The following is a 27,310-nucleotide window of genomic DNA, read 5'->3' as shown; positions in this document are numbered from 1 at the left end:
ATATATGCTAGTAATAGCTATATATGTTCAGACTCTCTACCTCTAAATTATTGATTTATTTCAACTTCTGTTTTCCTTGTTAATATTAACATGAACACTTCCTCTCAATTTTTCTTCCTTTCACTCATTGCCATATGGCTCATATCTCTAACAGCTTTTGGAGCTACTACTATTCACCCGGACGAAAGTATGATATGTATTTCTACCATAGCTCCCAAATGATAAAGAAATTTCTTCAATCTGATACTTCTTTTTTAGTGTATTTTATCTAAGAATTCATATTAGTTTAAATACCATGTATTTTTCTGCTCATATAGGGATTCTGCATATATATTTGATGACGTGTCCGTTGATTAGAAAATTTTCAGTACTTAGCTGATAGCTTCTGAATTTGAATATTTAGAGAAAGCTCTTGAAGATATAGCTACATCACTTGGTAAGAAGGATTGGAACTTCGGCATAGATCCATGCAGCAACAAACCTAACTGGTTTACGCCTCCCATACCCAAAATCTTAGAAAACAATGTAACCTGTAACTGCTCTGTTCCTAGTGACAACTTCTGTCATGTTACTATAATGTAAGTCTCTTTTTCGTGGAAATTACCTTTTTTCACCACTTCTAAATCTAATTAAGTCGATTTGAATATTTTTTCATATACGTAGTAATCAAGTATGTATACAGTATGTATGTACACACGAGTTAGGACTAAGATACATAAAATTAATTTCTTTTAATAATTTTTTATGGAAAAATGAACATACAGAAGTTTGAAAGGGCAAAATCTTCAAGGCACTCTCCCACGGGAACTGAACAGGTTGCAATACCTTCAAACTATGTACGTGTTTCTCACACTTTTCCACATCTAAATTAACCATACTATTGAACTTGTTTCATATCTTCAACCACATGTATCTATATATAGTATTTTGCATGACAAACTCTCTCTCCCACTTTCGCTCCCTCCATTACAGTGACCTCTCTCGCAATTACTTGAACGGTACAATTCCTAAAGAATGGGGCTCCATGACGAATCTTCTTAACATGTATGATTCGTCTCTTATTTGTCTTTTCCTGTAGACTTGTAGTAATTACATTAAAATATAAGCTAATGACAACATGTTTCATAATCATCGTAGTAATCTCCTTGGAAATCGATTAACGGGTTCAATACCAAAGGAGATTGCAAATATATCAACCCTGATTCAGTTGTAAGTTTCTCATTATCTCACTTGGCTAAATAATCTATTTCATAAGTACATAAACACGTACGTGTTCGATTGAAAGAGTTTTAATCAAAGTTAACTTTGACATGAAACGGATAGGGAGTTAACGGCCAATCAAATGTCTGGAAATATTACTTCTGAGCTTGGGAATCTCCCCCAGATTCGAACACTGTAAGTACTTTATTATTTTCCTCAGTTGACATTCTCCTCCAAATATGAAAGCCTAGTGTTTAAAGTCCACTTTGATTTCCTTGGCTTAGAATCATGATTTCCTGTTTTGTTTTTCATATATAGGCGATTTTCTTCTAACAATTTTTCTGGAGAGCTACCTGTGACATTAGCCAAGCTCGCTACATTGCAAGAGTTGTAAGCTTGAAATTTTTATGGTGACGTTTAGTGATTATTGGTGGCTAAATTAAAAAATGGTTTTTTATGATGCTTCATATTTTCATGCACTTTATCAATGCAGCCAAATTTCGGACAACCAATTCTCAGGAAAGATACCCGATTTTATTCAGAACTGGACTAATATCAATACGCTGTATGTATGCAATCTCCTTTTTAATTTTTAATTTTCCTCAAATATAGTTGTTTTTGTAATGTTTGACTTCAAAAAAGAAAATTATTCATGGTTACTTTACTTTTGACAGAATCATTCAAGGGAGCGGATTAAGTGGACCAATTCCTTCCGAAATTTCACTATTGAGAAACTTAACCGACTTGTATGTATGATATTATGTATACTGATAAAACATGGGATGGAGTTTAACTTTCATTTTAATTATGTTTACCTAGCTTGGTTCAACTGTGATATTCAGGAGAATTAGTGATTTAAATGGATCTGAATATGCACCTTTGCCGCAACTTAAAAATCTGACATCGTTAAGCAAACTGTGAGTTGATTACATTATCTCTTTCAGAAATAGAAAAAAAAAACAGAAAAAGAGGCACTCATAACATATCGTTGTCTATCTTATTGTTTCACAGGCTTCTAAGGAATTGCAACATCAATGGAACACTACCTGATCTCGGGACTAAGACATCGTTAAAATACTTGTAATTGCTTACTTGCTACATTTTATTTGATTATAGCTAACTTTTAAAGTTTCTTCTGTAAACTTAGCTATTATGTAACCTTGGTATCTTTGTTTTTGTAGTTAATGATTGGATAGATATGGCATTTTTATAGCTCTCCAGATTTTCTGTGTAGTTTTTTAACTTATCTTCAATATGACATCACTTTCAGAGACTTCAGCTTTAACAAATTAAGTGGAACAATTCCAAGTACCTATGCTGACATAAACGATATTATGAACTTCATGTAAGAAATTCATCATAGTTTCTTTTTGCGTATATTTTTAATCACATTTCTGTTGGCTACTTTATACCTAATCTATAACTCTAGTTTCAACTTTCACTTCGAAGCAGGATAGCTGAATAATCCTACTTAGATTCCAAGTATGATAACAAGTGTCAAAGTGATATGTTTAGGATTTTCTTGTTATTTCGTTGGTCTTAGTCGGTGTCTAAGAATTGAAACACTTTTATATGTAGAAGGGTCCCTCGAGACATATCTATAAAAGAAGAAATGAATGGATGTGATTAAAGATGACTAGCTTATTTCCCTCAATGTCCGCTTCAAGAAATACTAAGATTTGCATACTAATATCCTGACAATCTTTTTTGGACAGATTTTTAACTGGAAACCTTCTCACAGGACCAATACCTTCTTGGAAAACGAACGTCTACGTGTAAGTTATTTTTAAATTCTACTTGTATGATTCCTTGTATTGAACAATGTACTTTATTTATGTTGCAAATATATTATAATTTAGGAGTAAGACTCAATTCGCCCCATCCGTATGAGGCAAATATGAAAAATTTCTGTTTTCAATGTGCTGGTTACCCATGGAATTTCCAACAAGTTTCTCTGGTGTTCATTTGGACAGATTGAGACAACTAAAAGTAGTTCGACTCATTGAGTTACTAAGCAACACTATTATGTAGTATAGTGCAGTAGTTGTCTTACTATGAGTATGCATTGGCTTATATAAGCATTGCAGAAGCTTTTTCTTCTTCTAATTTTCTTAGAGTTTTCTATAGTTATTCTCTTTCTAGTTTAGGAAGCCTAGTTGTATAATCTTGGTAGGAAAAGAGTCTATCGTCAAGTCTCTGATTGTTGTATTATTATCATATTCTGAATCATGTTTTCTGACCTGTATATAGAGATCTTTCGTACAATAACTTCAGCGTCAGCCAAGGGAATCGGATATGTCAAAATGATAAAGTGTAAGAATCCATGTATTTGTATGCATTTGTTTGCAAACTTAACAACCTTTCTGAGACATCACTTTTTCTAATATGTCACAGAAACTTGTTTTCTACCTCATGGGCAAATAATAACATGTAAGTTTGGTCTTAAAAATACATATCCATTCCATTTCTCTCTTATTATTTTTTAATCTTATTATACTAATCATGCTAACATATTTTATTCCTTACATCATTTTCTCAGAGGAACAGTTTCGTGTTTGAGCGGATGCACCAATCGTGAGTTTCTTCATGGTCACTTTCATATAGACAGCTAAAGTTTCTATATTTTTGCATTTTTTTTAAACTTAGAGGTACAAGTGCAGAGGGGACCAAAGACAGCCATGCTTCTTACCAAAGCATGTTCTAATATTCTAAACATGCATAGAAGATCAATGATTTAAAATATCAGCAATAACCTGCACGTCACGATCAATGTGTTCAGCAGAAATAAACCGTGAATTTTGTTTGACTAGCCAAAGAGAGTTATATAACCTACCATAACAGAAACGTGATAGTTAGAGAGAGAGAAATAGTATAAATATAAGATTTCAAGGAATATATTTTTTCGTTATTTTTCTGTTTCCTTAATATTTCGAAAGTCACTCACATGATCTGCTCAATCCAGCCTCCTACTCCCTTTATATAAATTGTGGTGGACAGCAAGAAACAGTTAGCAGAACAAGTTATAATGGCGATTCAGATTCACCTGGAGCAGCTAAATTCCATGTCAGTCCAACAGGAAATTGGGCATTTAGCACCACTGGTATATTCATTGATAGTGACCAACTCGGAGAAACTTATTCCCCGCAAAATGTCACCACACTTACTATGGAAGATGCTGATTTGTACATGAATGCACGTGGTTCTGCTATTTCTTTGACTTATTATGGGTTTTGCCTGGCAAATGGAAGCTACACAGTAAATCTACATTTTGCTGAAATAATGTTCAGAGACGACCAAACTTATGGAAGTCTTGGAAGACGTGTATTTGATATCTACCTTCAGGTACATGGTTTAACAATTTTATTTCAATAGTCGGTTGGTGTAATCATCATGAAATATTAAGGTTGTGATTGAATGTTACAGGGAAAGCCAGTGCAAAAGGACTTCAATATTGCCAAAGAAGCAGGAGGAGTTGGTAAGAAAGTTATAAAACAGTTCAAAGATGTTGTTGTCACTAGTAATACCTTGGAGATCCGTTTGTATTGGGCTGGAAAAGGGACACAGGCTCTCCCAAATAGATCAATATTTGGTCCTCTTATATCTGCCATATCAGTGGAATCTGGTGGGTTATACTTTCTACATTCCTAATCTTATACTATGATCTCCATGTTATATATGATCTAATATTTAAAATGTCCCGAAAATAATCAAGCAGACTCTCCACCTGGAACTGGAAGCATATCTGCAGGAGCTGTGGTTGGAATTGTGGTTGCAGCAACAGTTATTATCATTCTAGTATTTGGTATACTTTGGTGGAAAGGATGTTTTGGAAAAAAAAACTCATTAGCAAAAGGTGATTACAAATGAATTTCTTTTGTTGCCATTATTATCAAACTTTTTGCTAACGCATGAATAATTCACGTGATAAAAAAAATTGCATGCTATATCATGTTATTGAACGTGAGACTAGTTTTGTTTTGATAAAGGAAAGTTGCATGCTTCCAAAAAATGGATTGTCTATGCAGAGTGTCGGTCTGTAGTTTTCTTAGTGTAAGAGATCTTTGATTGTTCTTTTACTTCAATTCACAGACTTGAAGAGTTTAGACGTTCAAACGGGTATATTTACCTTACGACAAATCAAAGCAGCTACAAATAACTTCGATATTTCCAATAAGATTGGAGAAGGAGGATTTGGTCCTGTTTACAAGGTATCTTGCATGCAAATCCTCTTGAGTATCATGCTTTTATTGTAAATTTACATGTATTTTTTTGGAAAATTCTTTTTAAACTTCTAACTAAATAGCATTTCTGAAAATCCAGGGATGTTTACCCAATGGGACATTGATAGCAGTAAAGCAACTTTCTTCTAAGTCAAAGCAAGGGAATCGTGAGTTTTTAAATGAGATAGGCATGATTTCTGCTTTGCAACATCCTTATCTCGTTAAACTCCATGGCTGCTGTGTGGAGGGAGATCAGTTGTTGCTGATATATGAATACCTGGAAAACAATAGTCTAGCTCGTGCCTTATTTGGTAATAGTTCCTGTATGGCTACTTCGGGTTTCTATTTATGTGTCAGTCCATAATTTCTGACTTAGCACTTGACTATGTGGTATCGTTTTCTGATTTTTATTACATTTTCAAATAAAGGTTCAGAGGAACACCAAATAAAATTACATTGGTCAACAAGGCAGAAGATTTGTGTTGGTATTGCTAGAGGTTTGGCATACCTCCATGAAGAATCAAGACTGAAGGTTGTTCACAGGGACATCAAGGCCACTAATGTATTGCTTGATACGAATCTTGACCCAAAGATATCTGATTTTGGTTTGGCCAAGCTTGACGAGGAGGACAATACTCACATTAGTACTAGAATTGCCGGGACCTAGTGAGTATCTAAAATTCTCGCCTTCTCCTAGTTTATTAAAATGTACGGCAAAAGTTATTGAATTCAATTCAAATTGTATATCTTTATTAACTAAAGTCTGATATCACGTCATTTCAATGAAACTTTCCAATTATGCAGTGGATATATGGCTCCTGAATATGCAATGCATGGTTATTTAACAGACAAAGCAGATGTTTATAGTTTTGGAGTTGTTGCCTTGGAAGTCGTTAGTGGAAGAAACAACACCCTTCATCGGGCAAAGGAGGAAGCAGTCTATCTTCTTGATTGGGTAACTCTTATGATGTTCTCCCTTGGTCAAGTAAATTTGACTATATCCACACTGCACTATCTACTTACACTTTGTTCTGTTTCATCTAAGTGACATACTAGTGGCATCAATTTGGTGTAAATCACTAGGGTTTCAAATCAAACTATTCTTTGTTTTCTTTTTTCTTTCAACAGGCACATTTGTTGAAAGAAAGGGGTGACCTAATGGAGCTAGTTGATAGAAGATTAGGTTCAGATTTCAACAAAAAGGAAGCTATGGTGATGATCAATGTGGCTCTTCTATGCACCAATGTCACTTCAAATCTTAGGCCTGCCATGTCATCAGTTGTAAGTTACCTTGAAGGAAGGACTATGGTTCCAGAGTTTGTTTCAGATTCAAGTGAAGTAATGGATGAAAAGAAGTTGGAAGTAATGAGGCAGTATTACTACCAGAAGGAAGAAAATAATACAAGTAGTACGTCACATACACAAAGTCAGAGTTTAATAAGTGATGGGCCATGGACTGCTTCATCTTCATCAGCTGTAGACCTTGATTCTTCCTATTTGGATGGAAGAAATTAAGAGTGATTGTTGATAAATAATTGCATCTGCCAGCTTCATGTCCTACAACTGTGCCATGTGATGCAACCATGATGTATATCTTCATATAGTGAAAACGTTAGCTTTCTCAGATGAGCTTTTAACTTGTGACATTCAAATATGCAAATAGTTAGAGCCATTTAATTCCATTATAATTTGTTATTATATTCAACTTTTCTATATAATCAGTAAAACAAATTGATACTCTTATATTCTCTTCTCCTTTCATGCTTCATATATCACCTTTAGCTTTCCCTTTTCAACCTTTTTACTTCTTTCACTTCATTTACAAACTTTAAATTAATACTCTCTGATTCTTATTATAATTATCTCACTTTCTACCAAACAACTAAATAATTATCTCACACTTTGTTGTAAATTATTAATTATAATTAATAATATGGGTGTGTTCCAAAATGACAAGAAAAATATGCTAGTGGATTTGAATTTTGAATTTGAAAGTTGGCAACTCTTCATGAAATGTTGCAACCGTTGGTGAACCATGCTATGGGCCAAAAGTCATAAATCTTGGAAAAGAAATTGTTTCACCAAGGGTCGCTACCTTGTGAAACAATATCAGCATGGCCTATAAAAGCATAATTTTGGATTCAGAATTAATAACACAAATATTCAAATCCTCTAGAATAATTCCAGAGCACTCTTCGCTACATTCGAGTTTTCGCCGGTCTTGCGCAAACTCGAGAAGGCTGAATTATCCTGGGTATTCCTGCGTAGAAACTCCAAGACAAATTGGGAGTGCTTGAAATACTATAAGGAAAGTGTTCCGTACACGATTCTAGCCTCGGTTCCATTCGGTTTAAATTAAATTTCTAACAATCTTATAGTAATTCAATTATGGCAACCGAGGCTTCCGTATCAAAAATCAAGAACAAAATCCGGTATTTTGTTTAATAACAACGAGGCTTTTGTTTCAAGCATCAAAGGATGAATTTTGTGTCGTAGACACATTTTAAACGTAAGAATTTATATCACAAATTCGGGTACGTTTTTATATATACATTGCATTATTTAATAATTGATAGGTAGTATCATATAAATCTGGATTTGCGAAAAGAAAATAAAAAATGTTAACTCTACTGCAATATATCCGGATTAATATTTTCTGATGCATTAATGTAATTAAATTAGTAGATGGCATAATGGTGGCAGTAATTCATATTTTAAAGTTCTCTTTCTTTCTATAATCCTTTCTATATGTATGATTATCCACAGTAAAGGAAATAAAGTGCATTATCATTGCATACTGGCATATATATTTATACAGGTTATTACTCACAAGATTATCCAATGGAAAGTTACATGAAGTGATTGTTTTGTTGTATGTGTTGAAGTTCAGTAAATCATTCATTACGGTTGCGGATTCATAAGGGAATAATAGAATTTTAAATTAAAGATAATTATTTATATTATAATGCTTTTTGTTACGGGTTTCGTAATCGAAACAATATATAGATGGCATATATATTTTTCTTTTAGATACATTCATGCATACACATACATATTATGCTTGCGGTACTGTGAGTAGAATATTATATGAATAACATGTTTGATTCTAATGGTGGATTATGACTTATATAGACCTCAAAATTTTGAGTTTAATGTAACTATTAAATATCGAAATGTGGAATTTTGAGATCTCATCACAAAGGATAAAGAATTCAATTTTCACACAAATAAAGAATTTTGTGAAGAAGGTTCTCCACGGATTGTTGAAAACCGAAAGTTCGTTGAAAAATAAATCGAACTTAGAATAAGAAGAAAGTCTAAAAGGCTAAGGATCCAGGACCGGACAAAATCGATTGTCGGCATATTTCTTGTATCTAGTAGAAGAAAAATGTGAGAATTTTGTTCGTAAGATTCCTATTATTCTTCAAGTGGAAGATGATCCTAAAAATTACAATGAAGAAGTAACTTCAATGGACTTCTCTTGGAAGGATGATATTCAAGATGAAATGGTTTCAGCAATGTCAAACCATACTTGGTTGGAGACAAGTGAGTGTTTAGACGGAAGTATCATAAAGATGATACACTAAACACCTACAAGTCTAGATCAATAGCCAAGATTTTAGACAAAAGGAATGTGTTAATTATTTACACACATATGCACTAGTAGCAAGGACGGCAACAATTAGAGTATTGCTTGCATTAGTTTTTGTATGAACTTATAGTTCATCAAAAGGATGTCAAAATGACATTCCTAAAATGGAGATCTCGATGAGGAGATTTACATGGAGAAATCAGAAGGTTATATACTTCCTGATAATGAACAAATAGTGTACAAGCTTGTTAAATCCTTGTATGGATTAAAACAAGCACCGAAACAATGACAATAAAAGTTTAACTTTGTCATTGTAAGATTCTCCGATTAAGGAGGAGTTAGAGGGAGAATTTTTAATCTTATCAAAACAAGAATTCAAAGAGTTTGTCATCATCAAAAAGGGGGAGATTGTGAAGAATATATCTTATATCTAGTTTTGAAGAAGACAAAGATTATCAAAGAAGAAAAGGATCAAAAGTGTCATGCACATCAATGATGAAGTCAATCAAGAAGGTAGAACATAGAAATTCAAGTAAAGAATTTGAGAGAAGTGAACATAACTAAGGTACTCATTGCAATTTATATTATACTATTTTAAATTGCTCATAATTTCATCTCCCACTTCATCTAAAAACCTTCTTGCATCATCATGCATGATTATCTAAAAATCTTTCATCTAATTCTTGTGACAAGTGTTTGTACACAAAGTTGTGTAAGAATATTGTGATATTCCTTTGTCTCTATGTTGATAACATGTTGATCATTAGCAACGAGATGAATGAAATCTTAGAAACAAAGAGGTTTCTAGCTTCCACATTCAAGATGAAAAATCTTGAAATAGTGGACACTCTTTTCAATCAAAGTAAAGCGAAAGAGTGGGGGTTGAGAAAACCACATTCAAGATGAAAGATCTTGGACTAGTTGACACTCTTTTGGAGATCAAAGTAATGCAAAAATAGTGGGGTTATGAACTTAGTCAAAGACACTTTGAGAAAGTTCTTGATAAGTTCAAACTATCACGTTTCAAGAAAGTGAATATTCAATTTGATCTTAGTGTCAAAATGACGATGGAAGAGATGTGGCTATATTAGAATACGCAAGTGAAATTGGTTTTCTAATGTAATTTACTAGACCTGACATAGCATTTGCACTTAATAAATGAGTAGATTTACTAGCAATCCAAATAGTGAGTATTGGAAGGTCATCACAAGGATTTTTCAGTCACAAGGATTTTTGATTATTTCTTAAAAATCAAATCTTGACCTCCATTATGGTAGGTTTCCTGCCTTATTAGAAGGATATACCAATATGAGTTGGATATCGAGTGTTGGAGATCATATATTTACAACTAAGTGGATATTTACACTAATAGGGGTGAGATTTCTTGGAAGAGCAAGAAACATAGATGCCTTACTCTCTTGACCATGGAGGCATAGTATGTGGATCTCGCTTCCACTGGTCAAGAAGTTGAATGGTTGAAGGACCTTCTGTTGGAAGCTCCATTGGCTAAACACAGTGTTTCAAAGGTGTTAACACAATGTGATAGTCAAGCCAATTTAGCAAGAGAATTCAGATAAGTGTAAAATAAAAAGTCTGGGCACTGAGGCCTTAGACATTCTTTCGTGAGAAAATTAATTAAAGATGTAATCATTTCATTCACATGTATACGATTGATCTATAATTTGAATGATTCATTTACTAAATTACTGGCCAGGGATTTAGTAAAGACAACCTCAAGAGGTGTGAGGTTGAAACTCCTTGAATAAGTGTTCCAACAATGATAGCAACCCAATCTGAAGTTAATACATCTTAACCTAAGATTCAGGAAAAGCACATGGCCATAAATAGTGCTAGGCGAGATATGTAGGCGAAGAACCTTTAAAGAGTGTGTGTATAGTAGCGCCGGTCTGATCACATGGGATAACGGTTCAAAGCATAGCTACCTAACGTTCCGATTAGGCTTTGTGTTGTCTTTACTAAGGTTAAGTTCAAATCGAAAGATACCTAACTGTATTAACACTCTTTTGCTTTCTATATTCTGGAATTAGACTTGTCATTATTAGAACAAGTGGGGGATTGTTGTAAATTATTAATTATAATTAATAATATGGGTGTGTTCCAAAATGACAAGAAAAATATGCTAGTGGATTTGAATTTTGAATTTGAAAGTTGGCAACTCTTCATGAAATGTTGCAACCGTTGGTGAACCATGCTATGGGCCAAAAGTCATAACTCTTGGAAAAGAAATTGTTTCACCAAGGGTCGCTACCTTGTGAAACAATATCAGCATGGCCTATAAAAGCATAATTTTGGATTCAGAATTAATAACACAAATATTCAAATCCTCTAGAATAATTCCAGAGCACTCTTCGCTACATTCGAGTTTTCGCCGGTCTTGCGCAAACTCGAGAAGGCTGAATTATCCTGGGTATTCCTGCGTAGAAACTCCAAGACAAATTGGGAGTGCTTGAAATACTATAAGGAAAGTGTTCCGTACACGATTCTAGCCTCGGTTCCATTCGGTTTAAATTAAATTTCTAACACACTTTCTATTAGCTTTTCATTCACTTTCTTTCCTCCAACATTCTTTCCTCTTATTTTCTTTCTTTTTACTTTTTATTTTGATCCAAACAAAGCAAATATAGTTCCTATTTCTTACATATACATACAAGCTGGCAACAAGTATAAATCTAATTAATTCTCATCAACTATCAACTATATATCCATTAAAATATAGGGAAAAGATATAAGGGTTAAATAAGTTTTTGGTCCCTATAAATATTGCAATTTTATTTTTAGTCCCTCTTGGATTTTGGCAACGGTTTTAGCTGGTTTTGGCAACGGTTTTTTTGTAAAAACCGTTGCCTAAAGGTAGGGAGGGACTAAAAATGAAAACTGCAATATTTATAGGGACCAAAAACTTATTTAACCCAAGATATAATGACACCCATTTTTAACACTTACACCATAATGGTATGCATACAATATATAAATTTTGTTTTTTAATAGTTTATTCTACTTTGATTTTTGTGCATGAATGTTTTGCTTTACAATTTTATACGGTGTAGTATATGGTGTATATACTAAGAGAGTCAAAATAGCAAAGTTCTAAAATATAATGTCTATTAACTCCCTTTATTATCCTTTCAATTAAAAAAAACTACATTAATAAAAGGACTATTCCATAATTATATAATGTATTAATTTAGAAGCATAATTTTAGTTCTTGTCGTCTATTTGATTTAACGGAAGCAGACGTGGCATGCCATGTCACTTAAAGTCAATATCATATTTGACTACAAAATAATGTTATAAATTGTGGGGTTATAAACCTCTTTAATGTTTTAGAGAAGTTAGGGTTTCGTATAGTATGAGAACAATCAACAAAGCGATGCATGTTTTTTTTCCAAAGATGCTAAGTTTCATTTCGAGTGAGTTTGAATTAAGGAGGGCCCAATTTGTATAAAAGCCCAATTACAAATTGATAGGCCTAATATGTAATCGATTTGAGAATCTCTTCATACACTCATGCAGGGTGAAAAACACTCATGAAAACCCCAAAATACTCTTCGCATATGCATATCTGAACACACATTTTTTCACATTTTCAAGATGTTTCGGATATGCATATCCGAAATGACATTTTTTCCAACGTTTTATTATTTAAATGTTGGAATTAAAATATCAGAGGTTTTTTCGCGTATGCATTTTCGAAAACCACCTAAAACAAATATTTCGAATATGCACATGCAAATTTTGCTCTGTATCTGTCATTTTTATAAAAAAAAACTTCATCATTACATTATTAAAATCGGAAAAACAGACTAAATAAACTTGATATCATTTATCCAATAAAATTAATTGAAAATAACAACTACGTAAAATATTCCAAAATACCAAAATACAGTATAACGGTTGTTCTGAAAATGCAAACTGTACAAATATTAATACATGAAAGGTAAAACATACAATATAGGCCACTGCTACTAATGAGTTTACCTAATCCTAACCCCCTGCGACCTCCTCTTCCTGCTATATCCCGCTGCACTAGATGCCTCCCTAACGATTCTCTCAACTATGGCAACCGTCTCTGCACCGCCCTCCTAAATGATCCCACTATCCAACGCCTCCTGCCCAATCAACTATATCCGCTGACATATTAGCAGGACATCAGTGACATAGTCATCATCGGCCTGCTGATTCTCCAAGAGCTCATCATGCGCTAGCCTAGGTGGATGCCCAGGAGCTTCTGATGTCACGATAGGATGTGATACTTTAAAAAACCATTTCACATATCCCTCTACACAGTGCCAGCTCTGAGATGCCCGCATCCCTCGATACTCCTCTGGCACCAAATGATGCTCCCAATCCTGAAAGATGTTAGTGAGAGCTCGGCGGGTAATGGTGTCGAGAGAAGTCTTAGATGGATCTCGGTATCATCTGCACATGTCCAAACTATCTCATGCACCTTTCCAGCATATACCTGATCATATTGTTTGTCCAACATGCTAACCATTCAGAATATAGTGAGATGCAGTCGAAGGGGACAACATGCCTGTAAACACGGAACAACCTATAGTTTATGTCATCATGAACAGTACGATCGAAGTACACCCGATATGGCGCCACTTTATGATTCCTCCCTTAGAGGACGTATCTTGCAGCCCTAGGCATGTCGTCAGTGTATAACGGATCAAGATCATAGCCATGAATACGATGGAAGTAAGAGATGATCCAACTCTGAAACACAAATACAAAAATATCTAAGAAGTTAATAAATAACAGATTAAATGTCATACGATTGAAATGAAAGGTACAGTGAGGAGTGTGCAAGAGCCAGTAAATTGTCAAGTCCTCCAGTTGCATGCTTCATCCAGCTCTTGGTATAAGTATACCAAAATGGCTACCCCCAATTACACTCATGAACAATACTCAAATCAATAAAATATTGGAGGTATGTCACGTCCATGTAGGTTTCACTTTTGTCCAGAAAGAGGGATGTGCCAACCAAGAACATGAGCCAACACCGCAAAGCACAACCACGGTGGTACTTAACAAAAATATCATTATCATCAACATCATCCTCGGCCCCAGCTACCGCCACCAAGTGGTGTTCATAAATCACTTTTAGGGTGGAGAATCTAACATCCACCCCATTCGTTGTTCTACACTCATCTGTTCCCGCAAATGGATCCATACCCATATAATCTACCATTCATCCAACTGCCTCAACTCGTTGTATTTGGGAATGGTTGAGTAACCTCCCTCTGATAGGTAGGTGGAGCAGATAAGCCACGTCATCGAGGGTGATCGTCAACTCGCGAACAGGAAAGTGGATAGAAGACGTATCCTTGGGCCATCTTTCGGCAAATGCCCCATGCATGCCGTGACTTATGGTAACATACTCGGTACAACATAATCTGCCAAGTCTGGATCCAGCAACAACATCGTTAAACCACCCCGCCTGCAATTTAAGTAGATCAAATATTTTCTGCGAGTGGTTCACGATCTTAATGGGCAACCGTTCCTGTAATAAAAAAATAATAACCTCGATGTTAGTTGTTAAACCCATATTTGCGAATAAACCGTCTAAATGAAAAAGTGGAAAAAAAACCTCTCCATCCCAAATATGTCGAGCGGCATGGTCATGATAGTATATTAAGAGGGAAGTGTCAGAAGGCCCTCCTGGGTAGCTAAGGTTCGCCCCCTCCATTGTTGCGTCGATTCGGGCAGGATGTGCATCATGAACCTCCTCCTGAGCAACCTCGTCATGCTTTAGGTGTACCTCATCCTCAGGTACCTCAACATGCTTTGGTACCTCCTCCTCCCGAGTAACCTCAACCTGCTCATGGGCACGAGAGGATGACGTCCGAGATAGACGACTTCTTGGTTCAGATGAGGATCGTGTAGGCGCTTCCTCTTGGCGGACTCGACCTCATCCCTGAGTCATTCCTTATTGTGTAACTCTCTGTCGACCAGAGGCTGTCTGGCTTGGTCTGCCTTATCTTAGTCGATTGGTCGGTGCCTGGTTGTCAGCTATTTTTCTGAAAAAAATGTGAATAGTTAATAAGAGGTAAGGGAATGAAACAAATTTGAAAATTAAAAAAAATCAACTCAGGGAAGATTATGCAAGTGCATATCTGAAACTGGTTTAAAGGGATTTTGGATATGTACTTGCGAAACAACATGCGAACAACCATTTTTTTCAAAACATCCAGTTCTTGTCCTAACTCATCCAAAATCTATTTTTTAACATCCAAACACTAACATTGAACTACAATAACATCAACCTACACATTATCCTAGATTCTAACAAACCTAATAACAAGTTTAAAAAAAAACGTATTTTTGAGTTTTCGAATATTCACATCCGAAATTTAAGGATAATTTGAGATTTTTGCCAGACGTCCCTAAAACGGTATATGGGTGTGTGAAGAGATTTCCAATTGATTTTCTTATATTTAACCCAAAAAACAAAAAACTTCAAAAAATAGTACACTATTAATGTAAAACAATATCACACACATCCAATTAAAATCCTCAACTTTATCAAATCATATCAATATTTTAGAAATAAAAATATTATTTAACGGAATACACGTTTTTTTTAGATAAATTATAAAAATATTCTACATTTACGTATTCCTTTTTAATTACTTTATATCAATATTTTAGGAGTACTACTTTATATCAATTTTGAGGGGTACTTTATAAAATCAAACATTGAATTTGAGGAGTACTTTAATTATAAAATGACTTCTTCTAAAGCACTGAAATAAAGAAGCACATTTTACTTTAATTAACTTTTTCTATAATCAATTTCTAAATATTTATGAAAATGACTTGTAACGGTACCGCCAACAGAAGAGAGGGAAAATGTAAAGATACAATCAGAGCTCATGTCGGTGAAAAAAACGCGCGCACGAGAAGCGTACGGTGGAGAACGGCGGAGCTTGGCGGCGGAGTTAGGTTTCCTATAGATGGCAGCTCCTAGTTCGTGTCGGTTGCAGCGAAGAACGGAGTTGGAATTGAATACGGTAAACGAGTCAAAAGATTGTTTTGATTCTACAGAAGAATTCTCAAAGTAAAATAAACCAATAATTCAAACCAAGTAAATATTTTATTATTTTTTTCTCAAATAATAGCGTTTGATTTTGACACTTTCAACTTGAATACAAAAACACATTAATTGAGACGCGCTAACTGTCGTTGAAATGCAAAATAATTGCTCATGAAGTTTATCTGTTTGATATAATTCCTGACCGGGTGGCATGCATGTTTAATAGTCTAAATCTTGACTTGTACTATATATAGGCTTTTTCTGAGCTTTTTTACTATCAATCTTTATATATATGTCTCATATGACTCATCATTGTGGCAATCATCAATGTGAATTAAACATTTGTTAACCCCAAATAATTGACTTTACTTTCTGGCTGATTCATCACTTTACTTTAAAATATTGTTGATGCTCACATTTCATTGTCTGAATAATAAAGTCTTAATCAAACTAGTTATTCCTAAACAGTTTTATGGATTAATTTAACATATTAATGAATAAATTTACGGCTTCCTAGTAAATGCGTTTATATGCATTCTGAACTTGAAAGTCCAAATACACGGGCAATATATGTTCATACTCTCATTCTCTGAATTATTGATATTATCTTTACTTCTCTTTTCCTTGTTAATGTTAAGATGGGCACTTCCTCTCAGTTTCTCTTCCTTTTACTCATTGCCATATGGTTCATATCTTTAACAGCTTTTGGAGCGGATACTATTCACCCTGACGAAAGTATGATATGTATTTCTACCGTAGTTACTTAATCATAAAGAAGTTTCTTTAGTCTGATCTTTGTTTTCTAGTTTTTTTCTATATAAGGATTCATGTTAGTTTAAGTAACATGTATTTTTCTGCTCGTATAGAAATTCTGTAGATATATTTGATGGCATGTGTTTGTGGATTAGAACTTTTTCAGTACTTAGCTGATAGGTTCTGAATTGTATATATAGAGAAAGCTCTTGAAGATATAGCTAAATCACTTGGTAAGAAGGATTGGAACTTTGATGTTGATCCCTGCAGCAACAAACCTAATTGGGCTACACCAAAGCCTACCACTCACAGAGTGAGTCTTGTAGAGAATAATGTCACCTGCAACTGCAGTGTTGCTGGTGACAACTTCTGCCATGTTGTTTCAATGTAAGTCTATTTTTCCCATAAGTGACCTTTTGTTATTAGCCTTTCTTATTAAGTTGATTTGATTTTTACTTCATTTATGGTAGTACTCAAGTGTTTTCATTGACATAGAGGTAGGAATTGATATTTTATGTTTATGTATACATGAGTTAGATTGGTTAATACCATGTAATAAACTTAACTAAGTCTGTAAAACTGCTTCCCTTACAGTCAAACTAAGATTTGAATTTTGAAAGGAAGATCATTTTTTTTTCAAAGATGTGTTTTTAACTAAAATTATGTTTGGCAGATAGTAAAATCAATTTTAAAACAATCTGTAGTATAAGAGCTTGTTGCAAATTTTCTCTTAAATCTATTGGCTAAGATATTAGAATTAATTACTTTATTTTGCTTATTGTTTATGATTAACTTTTTTATGGTAACTAAAATGTATATACAGAACTTTGAAGGGGCAAAATCTCCCCGGCACTCTCCCACCAGAACTGACCAGGTTGCATTACCTTCAAATCATGTAAGTAATTCCCAAACTTTCCCTCACATCCAAATTAACAATATTATTGAACTTGTCTTATATCTTTAATCACATATATCTATATTATATTTTGCAAGACATACTCTTTCTCTCACTCTCTCTATTACAGTGACCTCTCTCGCAATTACTTGAACGGTACAATTCCTAAAGAATGGGGCTCCATGGTGAATCTTCTTAACATGTATGATCTGTCTCTTATTATTGTTATTTTTTTTTTTGGTTATTAATCATTGATTGTTCTATATGAATCTTCTGAAAATGATAAATGGGTCGGATTACCTATTTATTCATTTTGTCCCACCCTTTGCATTCATTTTCTTGTAGACTTGTATTAATTACATTAAAAATAACCTAATAACAACTTGTTTCTTAATCATCATAGTACTCTCCCTGGAAATCGATTAACGGGGTCAATACCAAAGGAGATTGCAAATATATCTACCCTGCTTCACTTGTGAGTTTCTCATTATCCCATTTGGCAAAAAAATCTATTTCATGAGTACATAAACATGTATATATTTGATTCAAAGAGTTTTAGTCAAACTTAACTTCAACATGAAATGAATAGGGAGTTAACGGCCAATCAAATGTCTGGGAATATTACTTCTGAGCTTGGGAATCTAACCCAGATTCAAACACTGTAAGTACTTCACTATTTTCCTTAATTGACGTTCTCCCTCCAAATATGAAAGCCTATTGTTTAAAGTCACCTTTGATTTTCATGGCTTAGAATCATAATTTACTGTTTTGTTTTTCAATTACATACAGGCGAATTTCCTCTAACAATTTTTCGGGAGAACTACCTGCAACATTGGCCAAGCTTACTACATTGCAAAATTTGTAAGCTTCAAACTTTTATGGTAACATTTAGGGATGACCGATGACTAAATTAAAAAATGATTTTTTTGAGGCTTCATATTTTCATGTCCTTTATCAATGCAGCCATATTTCAGACAACCAATTCACAGGAAAGATACCCGATTTTATTCAGAACTGGACTAATATCACTACGCTGTATGCACTCTACTTTTTTATTTTTATATTTCCTCAAATTTATTTTTTTTGTATTGCTTGACTTAGAAAAAGAAAATTATTAATGGTTACTTTACTTTTGACAGAATCATTCAAGGGAGTGGATTAAGTGGGCCTATTCCTTCCAAAATTTCAATTTTGAGAAACTTAACTGACTTGTATGTATGATAAAGCAAGGGCTGAAAATTTACTTTCATTTTAGTTATGTTTATTTGATTAGCTCTGATTTCAATATGATATTCAGGAGAATTAGTGATTTGAATGAATCTGAATATGCACCTTTGCCCCAACTAAATAATCTGACATTGTTACAAAAACTGTGAGTTGATTTCTCTGCCTCTTTCAGAAATAGATAAGAAACACAGCAGCAAGAAAGGCACTCATAGTATATCTTTGTCTATCTTACTGTTTCACAGGATTCTGAGGAATTGCAACATCAATGGAACTCTACCTGAATATCTTAATGCTATCACATCATTAAAATACTTGTAATTGCCTACTTGCTACATTTTATTTTACCGTAGCTAACTATTAAAGTTTCTTCTGTAAGTTTAGCGTATTCTGTAACCTCTGGCTTCTTGTTTTTATAAGCAATGTTTTGATAGATATAACATTTTTATAGCTCCCCAGCTTACTATATTGCTTGAATTTTTTTCTATGACAAATCTTACTTGTAGCTTTTTAACTCATTCTCAATATGATATCACTTTCAGAGACTTCAGCTTTAACAAATTCAGTGGAACAATTCCGAGTACCTATGCTGACATAAATGGCGTGAAATTCATGTATGAAATTCATCATAGTTTCTTAGCGCAATTTTTTTTAAGTATATTTTTAATCACATTTCCGTTGGCTACTTTACACCTATAACTCTAGTTTCAACTTTCAGTTTGAAGTAGGATAGCTGAATACTCCTACTTAGATTTGTACCAAGTTTCCAAGGTTATATAGTAAAAGGATGGGTCAGTTTGAAACTTAATTAATTATATGGTTGCAAATTGCAATACTTGAAGTGCTGGGAATATTTCTGCTTATTATATTTTTGGTATGTTTTAAAGCTGCAAAAACATGTCATTGAGATTGTTTCAAAAGTTCAAAAAAATGAATTTGCACCTTTCTGAAGCAACTTTTTTGTGTCAAAAGGATCACATGCCCTTTCTATCTGAAAAGAAAGTGACAATATACGAATTGTGATAATGAGTGGCAAAGTGATATGTTTAAGACTTTTTGTTATTTCATTCGTCTTAGTCGGTATCTAAGAATTGACACGCCTTTATGCATAGAAGGGTCCCTCAAGACAGTTGGCTAAATCAATTCAATCCTTCTTATAAAAGGAGAGATGAATGGGTGTTATTAAAGACAACTAGCTTATTTCCCTCAATGTACGCCTCAATAAATAATAAGATTTGAATATTAATATTGATATTCTATTTGGGCAGATTTTTAACTGGAAACCTTCTCACAGGACCGGTGCCTTCTTGGAAAAAGAACATCGACGTGTAAGTTGTGTTTTAACACTACTTGTATGATTCCTTGGATTGAACAATGTATTTTATTTCCGTTGCAAATATATAATAGTTTATAGACATATCATCTGTTTTTTCCCTCTCTAAGTTGACTTTGCCTTTTCTTTTTCTTTTTGCTTGCTTCCCTGTTAGCTATGTAGATTTTGTTTTTTCTTGCATTAAGTGTATGACCAACAAGCACCAACTATACTGCAACGATTAACTATTTATTACAGTTTAATCCTTTGTTATCGCTCTCATGATGAACTCTAGTCCTAGGTTCATAATTGCGAGTTTAGTTTCCCTTAGATTATAAGTTCAGAACCCTCTTAATCTTCCCTCTCTTAAGTGTATAATATACCTTCCTAAAGCTGCTGGGTTATTTGCTCCGAATCAGTTGATGAGGAGCTTATTTCTGACCTACTTCTCAGTAATAAAATCGTTTTAAAACACTTATGTATTTGTAGTATGATTGTGCAACTGTTAACAACTTTTAAGGTACTAATATTCTTAGGTTTCTTTGTATTCACCAAATGTTTCATTAAGTGATAGGATCCTTGAGGCTAAGAGAACAACAATTCTTCTAGATTATTCTAGAATAGAATCTTTTAGGCATATTTTGTAGTTTCTTTCTAAGCAACGATATTGTGTAGTGCAGTAGTTATCTTACTATGATTATGCATTGGCTTATATAAGCAGTGCATTGTTTCATGATTAGAATCAATGAATGAAGAAAATTTTCTATTTTAATTTTCTTGGACAGTTTTCTACTGTTCTTCTCTTTCCAGTTTAGCAATCCTAGTTGCTTAATCTTGGTAGGAAAGAGCCTGTCATTAAGTCTCTGATTGTATTACTGTTTTCATATTCTGAATCAAATTTTATGACCTGAATATAGAGATCTTTCATACAATAACTTCAGCATCACCCAAGAAAGTCAGATATGTCAAAGTGATAAACTGTAAGAATCCCTGCATTTGTATACATTTGCTTCCAAACTTAACAACTTTTCTAAGACATCACTTTTTCTAATATATCACAGAAACTTGTTTTCTACCTCATGGGCAAACAATGACATGTAAGTTTGGTTATACATATATGTATATACGTAAATACATATACGTATCTTATTATTTTTTAATCTTATTATACTAATCATTCTAACATGTTCTATTCCTTCCATCATTCTCTCAGAGGAACAGTTTCGTGTTTGAGCGAATGTCGCAAACGTGAGTTTCTTCATTGTCACTTTCCTATATACAGCTTGAATCTTTACATTTTGGTTTTTTTATTTTTTATTTTTAAATCCTAGAAGTACAAGAGCAGAGGGACCAAAGACAAACATGCTTCTTACCAAAAGAAAGTTTTAATATTCTAAACATGCATAGATAAAAACCTTTTAAAATATCATACCAAGAAGAGAACAACATATTTTGATAGGAGTTATATCTTCTCTTTCTATTGGTACTTTATCAAATGATGTGGGTTAGAAAAATTCTTCCACTCAATTTATCAATAGATCACTTATTAATTTTTTAATTATAAAATAATCTTGATTTCAAGATGTTTCATATTATAGGCATAAGTGGAACTCAAAGGGTTTTCTTCTAGTGTCTAGATTCCTTAAGTTTACTTTACAATAGTTCAAGCATGATATTGTAGATTTTTCAGCACAAACAGAAATTTTGTTGGTTGAAAAGGACAAATGTGTTGTCTTCTAGTTCCCTAAATTTACTTTGGACACACTACAATCAGGCTGTGTGAATAAAAAATATTGGCAGAAATAAACGGTGACTTCTGTTTGACTAGCTAGAGTTATATAGCTTACCATAATAGAAACAGGATAGTTAGAAAGAGAGAAAGAGAATGAATATAGAAAAATAAATTTCAAGGAATATATTTTTCCTTATTTTTCTTTGATTCCTTAATATTTTCTAAGTCACTCACATGATCTGCTCAATCCAGCCTCATACTCCCTTTATATAAATTGTGGTGGAAAGCAAGAAAAAGTCAATGGAGCAAGTTATGATGACGATTCAGATTCACCTGGACCAGCTAAACTCCATGTCAGTCCAACAGGAAAATGGGCATTTAGCACCACTGGTTTGTTCATTGATGGTGATCAACTTGGAGAAACTTATTCCCCACCAGATTTTACTCCACTTACTATGGAAGATGCTAAGTTGTACATGAATGCACGCGGTTCTCCCATTTCTTTGACTTATTATGGGTTTTGTCTGAAAAATGGAAGCTACACGGTAAATCTTCATTTTGCTGAAATAATGTTCACAGACGATCAAACTTATGGTAGTCTTGGAAGACGTGTATTTGATATCTACCTTCAGGTACATGGATTAACAATTTTATTTCAATAATCACTTGGTGTTTCATAAAAAATAAATTAAGGCCATTAGTCAAGTGATCACTAGGTTCCTATAGGAACACTGTCAAACTATATTTTCTTCGATTAAAATATGAAGAATGTGATTGAAATCTTTTTCGGATCAGCAGTTCCTTTGTTTGGCATTATTTATAAAATTAAATTCTATAATATTTCTTTTAAGAGTTGAGGTTGGGCCAAACTCATTCATACGAACCGACTGGTCGGGTGAGAATTGTCTCCACTTATAAGTACATGTTCAGACCATATATTGTTTGATGTGGGATTCTTAACATAGTCCGTCATGTCCAAGACTGGACATTTGGAGCGTGGAAATAAATGGTGGGTAGCCCTATAGCATGAGCATTGTCCTCACTTATAAGCACATGTTCAGACTATATATTGTCTGATGTGGGACTTTTAACACACCCTGTCACATGCAGGACTAAACATATATATTGTCCGCTGTGAGACTCTTAACACACCCTCACATGCAGGACCGAACATTTGGAGCGTGAAAATAAATGGTGGGTGATCCAATACCGAAAACCTGATAGCAAGTGGTCCAACGGATCTTAAACCTGACTCGGATACTATGTTTAGAATTGTAGCTGGGTCTAACTCAACCATACAAAACCGTCTTGTAGGGTGAGAATTGCCCCCACTTATAAACACATGTTCAAAGTCATATATTGCGCGATGTGACCCTTAATACACCGCTTCACGCACAAGACTAAACATCTGAAGCGTGAAAATCAATAATGGGTATCCCTGTAGCAGGTAACCCAACGGATCTTAAATTAGGTCTGATACCATCTTAGAATTTAAGTTGGGTCTAATTCATCCATAAAAAATCAACTTGTAGAATGAGGATTGCCCTCACTTATAAGCACATGTTCAGGCCAATATTGTCCGATGTGAGACTCTTAACAATTTCTAATACAAATCAACGATTAAAATACTTGTAGGTTGTAATCACCATGAAACATTAAGGTTGTGATTGAAATGTTACAGGGAAATCCAGTGCAAAAGGACTTCAATATTGCAAAAGAAGCGGGAGGAGTTGGTAAGAAAGTCATAAAACAGTACAAAAATGTTTCTGTTACTAGTAGTACCTTGGAGATCCGTTTGTATTGGGCTGGAAAAGGGACACAATCTCTTCCAAATAGATCAGTATTTGGTCCTCTTATATCGGCCATATCAATGGAATCTGGTGGGTTATACTTTCTGTGCTCCTAATCTTATACAATGATCTCCAAGGTTATATATGATCTAATATTTAAAATGTCTTGTATATAATAATCAAGCAGACTCTCCACCTGGAGGCATATCTGCAGGAGTTGTGGTTGGAATTGTGGTTGCAGCAACAGTTATTATCATTCTAGTATTTGGTATACTTTGGTGGAAAGGATGTTTTAAGAAGAAAGAATCATTAGCAAGAGGTGATTACAAATGAATTTCTTTTGTTGCCATTATTATCAAACTTTTTGCTCACCTATGAATAATTCGCGTGATAAAAGAAACTGCTCATGTTTTGCAATTCAGTAAAGTTTGAACATGTACTTTTATAAGTATATCTTGTTATTGAACATGAGACTACTTTTATTTTGATAAAAGAAAGTTACATGCTTACAAAAAATGGATTGTCGATGCAGAGTGTCCATGTGTAATTTTCTGAGTGTAAGAGATCACTGATCTTTCTTTTACTTCAATTAACAGAGCTGAAGAGTTTGGACGTTCAAACTGGTTTATTTGCCTTAAGACAAATCAAAGCAGCTACAAATAACTTTGATATTTCCAATAAGATTGGAGAAGGAGGATTTGGTCCCGTGTATAAGGTATTTTGCTTAATTTAACAAATCCTCTCGTGTGTCCCCATATTACTATAATATTACATATATTTTTCAGAAAATTCTATTTCAACTTTTGACAAAATAGCATTCCTCAAAATGCAGGGATGTTTACCCAATGGGACATTGATAGCAGTAAAGCAACTTTCTTCTAAATCAAAGCAAGGGAATCGTGAGTTTTTAAATGAGATAGGCATGATTTCTGCTTTGCAACACCCTTATCTTGTTAAACTCCATGGTTGTTGTGTGGAGGGAGATCAGTTGTTGCTGGTATATGAATACCTGGAAAACAATAGTCTAGCTCGTGCTTTATTTGGTAACTTTTCCTACTTCAGGTTTCCATTCATGTGATAATCTACATTTTCTAACTTAGCACGTGACTATGTGGTATCACTTTCTGATTTTTTGTACATTTACAAATAAAGGTCCAGAGGAACACCAAATTAAATTAGATTGGCCAACAAGGCATAAGATTTGTGTTGGTATTGCTAGAGGTTTGGCATACCTCCATGAAGAATCAAGATTGAAGGTTGTTCACAGGGACATCAAGGCCACTAATGTATTGCTTGATACGAATCTTGACCCAAAGATATCTGATTTTGGTTTGGCCAAGCTTGATGAGGAGGACAATACTCACATTAGTACTAGAATTGCTGGGACCTAGTGAGTAACTATAATTCTTCTCATCTCCTAGTTTATTAAAAAATATGACAAAAAGTTATTATATTCAATTCAAATTGCATATTTTTACTAACTAAATGCCTGATATCAAGTTGTATACTTATATCAAAGTCATTTCAATGATATGTTTCAATTATGCAGTGGATATATGGCTCCTGAATATGCAATGCATGGTTATTTGACGGACAAAGCAGATGTTTATAGTTTTGGAATTGTTGCCTTGGAAATTGTTAGTGGAAAGAGCAACACCATGTATCGATCAAAGGAGGAAGCATTCTATCTTCTTGATTGGGTAACTTTTTGATCTCAATTGGTCATGTAAATTTGATTATCCATTGTACAATCTACTTACACTTCATTCAGTGTCATACATAAATTGCTGTCCATTTTCAGCTAATAATTCAATTCTAGAAGAGAATAAAATTATTTACCCTTTTTCTTGCTCAGACCAACAAGAAGACAGCAACCTAGCTAAAGGAAAAATTAAGAAACAGAATGCTTATTTTGAAAATATATTGAAAATTTCTTTTTAAGGAATACATTTACCAGGACAATGAAGGGATAAAAAAAAGGATGCTTTTTGAATATTCTTTAGAAGAGTAATTGTACAAAACCCTTCATAGTTACTGTCAATTTCTAAAATCTTAATATCATGAAGCATCTAAGTGACATACTAGCATCAATTTGGTGTGAATGACTTGGGTTTCAAATCAAACTATTCTTTATTTTCTTTCCCCTTTTAACAGGCACATTTGTTGAAAGAGAGGGGTGACCTGACGGAGCTAGTTGATAGAAGATTAGGTTTAGATTTCAACAAAAAGGAGGCTATGGTGGTAATCAATGTGGCTCTCCTATGCACCAATGTCACTTCAAATCTTAGGCCCGCGATGTCATCAGTTGTAAGTTTCCTTGAAGGAAGGAATGTGGTTCCAGAGTTTGTTTCAGATTCAAGTGAAGTAATGGATGAAAAGAAGTTGGAAGTAATGAGGCAGTATTACTACCAGAAGGAAGAAAATAATATAAGTACTACCTCACAAAGTCAGAGTATATTAAATGACGGGTCATGGACTGCTACATCTTCATCAGCTGTAGACCTTTATCCTGTCCACCTTGATTCTTCCTATTGGGAGGAAAGAAATTAAGTGTGTTTCTTGCTAGATAAAGATATATTTGGCACAAGATATGCCAAGTATTAGGAAGTCAAATAAAAATATTGTCAGGTGATCCATTGAATCTGATCTCTGGGAAACCCTTACAACCCCAGCTACAGTCTATTTTAGTGAGTTAACTCAATTTTAAGAGGTTTAGTTTTAGGTTTGAACAAAAAATCAGGACTCGAGTCTCGAGTGTTTTGATGAGCTACCTTTCATTCCAAAGTGTCATATTCATCCACCATCTATTTTGTAGAATGCAGACTGAACATAGGATTTTTATGTTTAACAGCATCATCTATGTTGGACAAAAGCATGAAGATACCATGTATATCGTTAGCTTAATAGCATATTCATCATATATTGTAAGGATTTGACTCTCTAAGGAGAGCTTTAACTTGTAAGATTCAAATATGCACACAGTTAGAGCCATTTAATTCAGTTATAATTTGTTTATCTCTAAATTTGTACTTTGTGATAAATTCATTGATTTAGAATTATATATTATGAGTGTTAGTTACATGCTCTTGAACGCACTTCTTCTAACACATTTATTTACCATTGGTTGAAATTTAAATGAATTTAACTATTTTTGAAATGTATTCTACAAATCATGGTGGTCTTACTTAGATTTTGGGGTTTATTTGAATTTTCAAATCTTTTCATACTTCATGCATCACCTTTGACTTTCCCTTTTGAACTTTTTTACTTCTTTGACTTCATATACAACCTTTAAATTAATACTATTACTTAGCAATTTAAATCAAAACACTGAAAGTCAACCATATTCTGATTAGAGACAAGATATATAGTACTGAATTCGCAACTTGTGTAACAAAGTTAAGCAAAACTACATGGCAGAAAATACCTAACACATATCTCAAGATTTACAACGTGTATCCCCCTTTATACTTCATCATAATTCAAATATTTTACTCAAATAGACTCCTTCAAGAAACCTTAAACTTTGCCT

At 33.9% G+C, this 27,310-nt stretch overlaps 2 protein-coding genes across 7 annotated transcripts; both read left to right on the top strand.

Annotated features, from left to right (window-relative positions):
• Window positions 1-31: 31 nt before the first annotated feature.
• On the top strand, window positions 32-7,161 carry LOC131627714 (probable leucine-rich repeat receptor-like serine/threonine-protein kinase At3g14840). 4 transcript variants are annotated; one of them, XR_009291556.1, is made up of 24 exons: window positions 32-187; window positions 404-578; window positions 765-836; window positions 973-1,044; window positions 1,138-1,209; window positions 1,324-1,395; window positions 1,519-1,590; window positions 1,694-1,765; window positions 1,875-1,946; window positions 2,043-2,117; window positions 2,212-2,280; window positions 2,471-2,545; window positions 2,916-2,975; window positions 3,451-3,513; window positions 3,595-3,630; window positions 3,740-3,774; window positions 4,163-4,542; window positions 4,624-4,822; window positions 4,916-5,053; window positions 5,290-5,408; window positions 5,521-5,731; window positions 5,849-6,086; window positions 6,269-6,375; window positions 6,549-6,564. XR_009291556.1 is itself a non-coding variant. In XM_058898559.1 (24 exons), the coding sequence occupies exons 1-24, from the start codon at window positions 91-93 to the stop codon at window positions 6,933-6,935; spliced, it is 3,012 nt and encodes a 1,003-aa protein (XP_058754542.1). In that variant the 5' UTR covers window positions 32-90; the 3' UTR covers window positions 6,936-7,161. The 4 variants fall into 4 exon arrangements, 3 of the variants coding, with proteins under 3 accessions (XP_058754542.1, XP_058754544.1, XP_058754543.1); XM_058898559.1 differs by having other exon boundaries at window positions 6,225-6,375; window positions 6,549-7,161; XM_058898561.1 differs by lacking the exon at window positions 1,138-1,209 and having other exon boundaries at window positions 6,225-6,375; window positions 6,549-7,161.
• Window positions 7,162-15,849: 8,688 nt separating this feature from the next.
• On the top strand, window positions 15,850-26,801 carry LOC131627712 (probable leucine-rich repeat receptor-like serine/threonine-protein kinase At3g14840). 3 transcript variants are annotated; one of them, XM_058898553.1, is made up of 24 exons: window positions 16,175-16,807; window positions 17,026-17,212; window positions 17,649-17,720; window positions 17,851-17,922; window positions 18,124-18,195; window positions 18,310-18,381; window positions 18,510-18,581; window positions 18,684-18,755; window positions 18,860-18,931; window positions 19,018-19,092; window positions 19,190-19,261; window positions 19,487-19,558; window positions 20,213-20,272; window positions 21,174-21,236; window positions 21,318-21,353; window positions 21,470-21,504; window positions 22,241-22,620; window positions 23,670-23,868; window positions 23,966-24,097; window positions 24,375-24,493; window positions 24,611-24,821; window positions 24,931-25,168; window positions 25,328-25,478; window positions 25,933-26,801. In XM_058898553.1, the coding sequence occupies exons 1-24, from the start codon at window positions 16,711-16,713 to the stop codon at window positions 26,326-26,328; spliced, it is 3,027 nt and encodes a 1,008-aa protein (XP_058754536.1). In that variant the 5' UTR covers window positions 16,175-16,710; the 3' UTR covers window positions 26,329-26,801. The 3 variants fall into 3 exon arrangements, with proteins under 3 accessions (XP_058754538.1, XP_058754539.1, XP_058754536.1); XM_058898555.1 differs by lacking the exon at window positions 16,175-16,807 and adding an exon at window positions 15,850-16,049 and having other exon boundaries at window positions 17,649-17,922; XM_058898556.1 differs by lacking the exon at window positions 16,175-16,807 and adding an exon at window positions 15,850-16,123 and having other exon boundaries at window positions 17,649-17,922.
• Window positions 26,802-27,310: the final 509 nt, after the last annotated feature.

Source organism: Vicia villosa, unplaced genomic scaffold (assembly GCF_029867415.1).
Source record: "Vicia villosa cultivar HV-30 ecotype Madison, WI unplaced genomic scaffold, Vvil1.0 ctg.000397F_1_1, whole genome shotgun sequence".
NCBI lineage: Eukaryota > Viridiplantae > Streptophyta > Magnoliopsida > Fabales > Fabaceae > Vicia > Vicia villosa.
The sequence above is the reverse complement of the archived record's forward strand: the minus strand, read 5'-3'. Positions and strand labels throughout refer to the sequence as shown.